The sequence below is a fragment of the Salvelinus sp. IW2-2015 genome, unplaced genomic scaffold, assembly GCF_002910315.2.
Source record: "Salvelinus sp. IW2-2015 unplaced genomic scaffold, ASM291031v2 Un_scaffold1616, whole genome shotgun sequence".
Lineage (NCBI taxonomy): Eukaryota > Metazoa > Chordata > Actinopteri > Salmoniformes > Salmonidae > Salvelinus > Salvelinus sp. IW2-2015.
In genome coordinates this window covers 179,589-187,088 of record NW_019943035.1, presented here as the reverse complement: position 1 = coordinate 187,088, position 7,500 = coordinate 179,589, and the positions used below count along the sequence as shown (strand labels likewise).

Below are 7,500 nucleotides of genomic sequence, written 5' to 3'. Positions count from 1 at the left end.
AGTACATGTCTTAGAGTCTCATGTGTCCTCTATAGTCTTGACGATTAGTCTTTTTTTCTCGTTGCTGTTTCAATATTACCTCCAGCTATTCAAATTATATCTTTATCTGCAGTCAATTATAACAACATCTCTAATTCCATGACAACAAACTGGTAACTATGCAGGAGACAACCAACAAGAAATGCAGCATTTAATATTTTGCTGAAAAATATGCAGACTGAGTAGACTGCATAGCGCGTGTGTGTGTGTCAACAGGGTGACAGTCTTTACCGTTGTCTTCACAGAGAAGAGGAAGAGGTCTGTGGTTGCGTTCTCATCATTTCTTAACACATAGCAGATCTTTAGGTCATCAATGTCAGCTACAAAGAGAGGAGGAGGAGGAAGGGGAAAAGGAGGAGAAGGAAGAGGAGGAAGAGGAGGAAGAGGAAAGAGAGGCCGAGGAGAGGAGGAGAGGAGGAGGAGAAGGAAGAGGAGGAGGATGAGGATGAGAAGAGCAGAAAGAGATAAGGAGAAGAGAAGGAGGAGGAGGAAGAGGATGAGAAGAGCAGAAAGAGGATAAGGAGGAAGAGAAGGAGGAGGAGGAGGATGAGGAAGAGCAGAAAGAGAAGAAGGAGAAGAGGAGGAGGAGAAAGAGGAGAAAGAGGAGAAAGAGGAGAAAGAGGAGGAAGAGGAGGAAGAGAGAAGGAGGAAGAGAACAAAGAGGAGGAGGATGAGGAAGAGGATGAGGAAGAGCAGAAAGAGTAGAGGAGGAAGAAAGGAGGAGGAGGAGGAGGAAGATGAGGAGAAGGAGGAGGAAGAGGAGAGGAGGAGGAGGGGGAGAAGAAAAAGGAGGAGGAAGATGAGGGGAATAGGAGAGGAAGAGGGAGAATGAGGGGGAAAAGATGAAGAAGAGAAAGAAGAGGAAAGAGGAGGGGGATGAGGAGGATGAGGGGGAGAAGATGAAGAAGAAGAGAAGGAAGAGGAAGAGGAGGAGGGGATGAGGAGGATGAGGGGGAAGAGATGAAGAAGAAGAGAAGAGAAAGGAGGAGGATGAGGATGAGGAAGAGCAGAAAGAGGATAAGGAGGAAGAGAAGGAGGAGGAGGAAGAGGAGAGGAAGAGCAGAAAGAGGATAAGGAGAAGGAGGAGGAGGAGGAGGATGAGAAGAGAGAAGAGAAGAAGGAGGAAGAGGAGGAAAAGAGGAGAAGAGAGGAGAAAGAGGAGAAAGAGAGGAAGAGGAGGAAGAGGAGAAGAGGAAGAGAACAAAGAGGAGGAGGATGAGGAAGAGGATGAGAAGAGCAGAAAGAGTAGAAGGAGGAGAGAAGGAGGAGGAGGAGAGGAAGATGAGGAGAAGGAGGAGAAGAGGAGGAGGAGGAGGAGGGAGAAAAAAAGGAGGAGGAAGATGAGGGGAATAGGAGGAGAAGAGGAGAATGAGGGGAAGAAGATGAAGAAGAAGAGAAGGAAGAGAGAGGAGGAGGGGAGAGAGGATGAGGGAGAAGATGAAGAAGAAGGAAGAAGGAAGGAGGAGGAGGGGGATGAGAGGATGAGGGGGAAGAAGATGAAGAAGAAAGAAGGAAGAGGAAGAGGAGGAGGGGGGGAAGAAGATGAAGAAGAAGAGAAGGAGGAGGAAGAGGAACAGGAGGAGGGAAGGAGAACATGTTAATTGACAAGCTGTTTTCTGAACAGAAAATAAACTCTAGCATACTAGTGATCTTAATGCTCCTCATATGTCATGTATCTTTTTTACAAAGGCTATTTTATCAAATAGAAATACGTCTTTCGGATTTATGTATTTCTATGGGTATGTACAGTATGTGCATACTTTGTGTGTACTCCTGTAGATCCTTGAACATTTATGTCAGTCTTCAGAAAATGTCCACCGTCACCCACCCCTTCCTTCAACCTTTAGAAAATGGCCACTTTCACCGCCAAGAACAGTGTTTATATTATTTTTAAACGGCTTCATAAGGACGAGAGAAACATATGGCAGAGGCGTCATTAATAGCCCACGCTACTCTTCAAGGGGCGATGGGTTTCAATAAATATGCATTCACATAAAAACTTAAAAGAAGTCTCAAATAGCCGCTTGTCCCTTTTAATAGCCGGGAATCGGAACACGTTTCAGCAAATAAATGCCTTTTTTCAAATAAACGTCCGATCTAAATAAATTGTTTACGCGGACACCATGGACACAGCTCTGATGTTCCCATGTGAATTAAAGACATGTTTTATTTACTCTGTCATCGTTGCTAACCAAAAAGAAAAACACTGCATTGCACGAATGCTACCGGTACTGCTGTCCACCGTGCTGAAGCGTGAAATTGGGGGTGTATCAAATCAAATCAAATTGTTATTTGTCACATGTGCCGAATATAGACCTTACAGTGAAATGTTTACTTTAACAAGCCCTTAACCGACAATGCAGTTAAAAAAAAAAAGTGTTAATTAAGTTTAAAAAAAATAAGTAAAAAAAATAAATAAAGAATAAAGTAACAAATAATTAAAGAGCAGCAGTAAAATAACAATAGCGAGGCTATATGATAGGTGTATGATAGGCTGCCTAATCTTTGCAAGTCTGATCTGCGAAGGTTTTGTTATTTTAATGCTTATTCTGGTCATACTGGTGGTCAGTGAGGTCGTCTTTTCAACATTTTTGTGAGCAAAAAGCCGTTTCGCAAATAAGGAAAAGACACCAGGCTGAAATTGTCATGCCTCTACCCTGTCTCTATTTTGGTTTGGTCAGGGTGTGATTTGGCTGGGCATTCTATGTTCCTTTTTCTATGATTTGTATTTCTGGCTGAAATTGAAGCCTGTCTCTAACATGAACCAGTTGTGTTAAGTGATTGAAGGAAATAAAGGCCCGGGCTATTAATTTAACTTTTTACAGTAATTTACAAAGCATTGGTTGGTTACTTTCTACACCTGCATTGCTTGCTGTTTTGAGGGTTTTAGGCTGGGTTTCTGTACAGCACTTTGAGATATCAGCTGATGTAAGAAGGGCTATATAAAATACATTTGATTGATTTTATGTATTAATGCATTTTGAATAGTATCTGATCCTCCGAACACATCTTCTGTTTTCCTCCTATGGTTTACTATTTAGCATATTTACAGTAACATTCGGAAAGTATTCAGACCACTTGACTTATTTCACATGTTGTTACGTTACAGCCTTATTCTAAAATGGATTTAAAAAAAATCCACATCAATCTATTAACACAATACCCTATAATCACAAAGCAAAAACATTATTCATTTTTATTGTTGCGAATGTAATAAAAAAATACAAAACTGAAATATCTAATTTACGTAAGTATTTCGTCCGTTTCCTATGAGACTCGACATTGAACTCAGATGCATCCTGTTTCCATTGATCATCCTTGAGATGTTTCTACAACTTGTACAGTACATACTGTAGCAGGCAGCTTGACTTTTGAGAAAAGTAAAGTTATTCATAACTATTTTTTATTGTTACTGACTTTTATTACAAAGAAAAACGATGAGTCAGTTTAAACAACAGTGAAATGCAAAGAGCTGTCAAATCAGAACTTGATGATACTGAGAAAAGCTTTCAAGTAAGATTTCACACTGGTTACGAAAATATCCTCAAATGCTGTTTGAAGCGAATAAACATTAAAGGACTATTACACCACTCTCTTTTTTTAACCTAATACTCTTTATGTCTAGCACCAAACCAGTGAAAGAAGTGCATTGGTCTGTGGATAAAAATACTTTTTTTTGGTAAAAAAAAAGAAAAGTCCTACTGTTTGAACCATAGTGTGTCGAAGCTAAATTAAAACAATGTACACAATAATGGCCTACCTGTCACGTTCTGACCCTAGTTCTTTTGTTATTTCTTTGTTTTAGTGTGGTCAGGGCGTGAGTTGGGTGGGTTATCTATGTTCGTTTTTCTATGTTGGTTTGTTCGTTTGGCCTGGTATGATTCTCAATCAGAGGCAGGTGTCGTTAGTTGTCTCTGATTGAGAATCATACTTAGGTAGCCTTTTTCCACCTGGGTTTTGTGGGTGGTTATTTTCCGTTTCAGTGTTTTCACCATTCGGGACTGTTTCGGTTTTCATTTTGTTTCACTTTGTTAGTTTTGTATTTTGTCGTATTCATTCTCATTAAAAGGCATTATGGATACTTACCACGCTGCGCATTGGTCTGACATTTCTTACTCCTCCTCAGATGAGGAGGACGAATTCCGTTACACTACCTAGCATTTTTTTACATGACCCTAAGCATGATGGGATGTTAAAGTCTTATTTAACTCAGGAACCACACCTTCGTGTGAAAGCATCTGCCTTCAATATAATTTGTATCCCTCATTTACTGGAAGTGTTTCCTTTATTTTGGCAGTTACCTATAAACACAGTAAATACATTGAGTGTACAAAACATTAAGAACACCTGCTCTTTCCATGACATAGACTGTCAAGGTCAATCCAGGTGAAAGCTATGATCCATACTTGTTAAATCCACTTCAATCGGTGTAGATGGAGGGGAGGAGACAGGTTAAAGAAGGATTTTTAATCCTTGAGACAATTGATACATGGATTGTGAATGTGTGCCATTTAGCGGGTGAATGGTCAAGACTAAATATTTAAGTGCCTTTGAACAGTGTATGGTAGTAGGTGCCAGGTGCACCGGTTTGTGTCAAGAACTGCAACGCTGCTGGGTTTTTCCACACTCAACAGTTCCCTGTGTGTATCAAGAATGGTCCACCACCCAAAGGACATCCAGCCAACTTGACACAACTGTTGGAAGCATTGGAGTCAACAAGCATGCCTGTGAAATGCTTTCGAAACCTTGCAGAATCCATGCCCCGACGAATTCAGGCTGATTCGACGGTGCAACTCAATAATAGGAAGCTGTTCCTAATGTTTTGTGCACTTAGTGTATATCGCATCGTGTTTGAAAATCACTTTTGACGATGTCAGCGTGTGGAACTGTTTAACTTTTTTTATACAACATAAAAATGTTCCGTTTCCTCACTGGTGCTGGAGATAATGATGCTGTTGAAAATTGGTGGAATTATCCTTTAAGACTGGCTCACCCACTGATTATCTCACTCTGTCTCGCTCTCTCTCTGTCTCGCTCTCTCTCTCTATCTCTCCGTCTCTCTCTATCTCTCCCTCGCTCTCTCTCTCTATCTCTCCCTCGCTCTCTCTCTCTATCTCTCCCTCGCTCTCTCTCTGTCTCGTTCTCTCTCTATCTCTCCCTCGCTCTCTCTCTGTCTCGTTCTCTCTCTCTCTCTCTGTCTCGCTCTCTCTCTCTCTCTCTTCTCTCTCTCTGTCTCGCTCTCTCTCTCGTCTCGCTCCTCTCTGTATGTCTCCTCGTCTCTCTCTGTCTCGTTCTCTCTCTCTATCTCTCCCTCTGCGCTCTCTATCTTTCTCTCCCTCGTTCTCTCTATCTATCTGTCATATCATTGTTTAAAGACGGAAGCTGTCCCACTCTCTCCTTCTTCCCCTTCTATCTCACCTTTCTCTTTCTCTCCCTCCCCCGCTCTTTAAAAAAAATCTCACTCTCCCTTTTTCTCTCTATCTCTCTCTCTGTCATATCATTGTTCAAGAGACGGAAGGTGTCCACTTACCAACGTATCAATCAGCTCTGCTGTAACAGCGCACCTCTTGTATCGTGTGTGGTGTGTGCGTGTGTGTGTATCGTGCTGTGTATGTGTGTGTGTGTGCGTGTGTGTGTGTGGGTGTGTGTGTGCGTGCATGTGCGTGTGTGTGTATCGTGTGTGTGTGTGTGTGCGTGTGCGTGTGCGTGTGCGTGTGTGTGTGTATGTGTGTGTGTGTGCGTGTGTGTGTGTGGGTGGGTCGGTGATGTGCGGGCCATGTGCTCAAGTAGGTGTTGTGTTCGTGTGATGTGTGTAGATGTGTGTGCTGGTGTGCGTGTGCGTGTACGTGTCGGTACGTGGTGTGTGTGTAGTTGTGTGTAGACGTGTGCGTGTTGCGTGTACGTGTACGGTGTACGTGTGCTGTGTGTGTGTGTGGCGTGATCATGAAGTGCGTTGTGGGTGATGGATATCGTGCTGTGTGTGTGCGTGTGCGTGTGAAGTGTGCGTGTGTGTGTGTATGTGTGTGTGTGTGGCGTGTGTGTGCGTGGTGCGGTGGTGTAACGTGTATCGTGTGTGTGTGTGTGCGTGTGCGTGTGCGTGTGCGTGTGTGTGTGTGTGTGTGTGTGTGAGTGTGTGTGTGCGTGCGCGTGTGTATTTCTCACTCTGGTATCACGCTGAGTTGCTGTTTCCATTTCTTATCACCCCTCCAGCGTGTGTTTATCAACTCGGAGGGACAGTTTTCCAGAGACAGAATAATTAAGCCTACTTCTGGGCTCAGTAGAGAATATAGACTGAAAGGGAATTTTTTTAACAGAAATATAGGCTTAAAGACATGCTCCGGAACTTTGGTTCATACATGCATAATCTATGAGCATAATTACTATTTTACTTCACCTAGCAACGAAATAAATCCCTAGTTTGAAAGCAACTGTTCTCTGGAAGATGTTAGGCGCCATTTTCAATTAAAAAAAATTCCCACGTGGGCCAGCCACCCTAGCAATTTGAGTTCCAGCCAATGAGCTTCAGCCCCTCCCCATTTGAGTGCACACACAGCAGAGAGAGTATTCCCGCTGCACCTGCTTTAACATCTGAAAATCTGTGAGACAAATATACTTTGATTTGAGATTGAGTAATGATGTGCTGCACATATCTGCACAGATATGATTTAGTACACAATTTTCGGGGACCAGTTTTGGCTCTTGAACTACTGGCAAAAAAAAAATTTTGCAAATCTTATGGATAGTCTCTTTAATCTCTGTCTGGGAAACCTGGCATGAAGATTCCAGGACCCAGATTAAATAAACCACTGGACAAAAAATGTTTAACAGAGAATAAAATGGTCAACTAAAAATGTTCAACAAGATTCCACTGAAAGTGAATTGTAGAATTAGACTTAATCTGCTAGGAAACCTGCCGCTGAGAGTAATACTGCATTGACTCAACCAGAAAGAAACAGCACATATACAAAAAATACTATAGTATAATATTGTATAAATACTATAGTATTCACTGTAGTGTTTTTGCGATCTAAAGTCAGGAAAAACACTACAGTGAAAACTATAGTATTTACCGTAGTATTTACAGTTAACTATTGAATACATATTGTAGAAAAATAACTGTAGTATACAGTGCCCTTGGAAAGTATTCAGACCTCTTGACTTTCTCCACATTTTGTTACGTTACAGCCTTATTCTAAAATCGATTTAATAAAAACGTTTCCTGAGCAATCTACACACAACACCCCATAATGAGTAAGCGAAAACAGGTTTTCAGACATTTTTGCAAAACATAAAATTTGTGCAATAATTAATTTAATTATAAACAGAAATTTTAAAATAAACAGAAATACCTTATTTACATAAGTATTCAGACCCTTTGCTATGAGACTCTACATTGAGCTCAGGTGCATCCTGTTTCCATTGATCATCCTTGAGATGTTTCTACAACTTGATTGGAGTCCA

The 7,500-nt window shown here is 41.5% G+C and overlaps 1 protein-coding gene across 1 annotated transcript in view; it reads right to left on the bottom strand.

Moving 5' to 3' along the window:
• Positions 1–270: 270 nt before the first annotated feature.
• LOC112071444 (FRAS1-related extracellular matrix protein 2-like) overlaps positions 271–7,500 on the bottom strand; it is a gene marked incomplete at its 3' end in the record, with an annotated part of 26,545 nt that continues 19,315 nt past the window's right edge. Inside the window, exon 4 of the mRNA XM_070439400.1 lies at positions 271–359. Within this exon, the coding sequence (XP_070295501.1) occupies positions 271–359 (89 nt within the window). The remainder of the gene's footprint in view (positions 360–7,500) is intronic.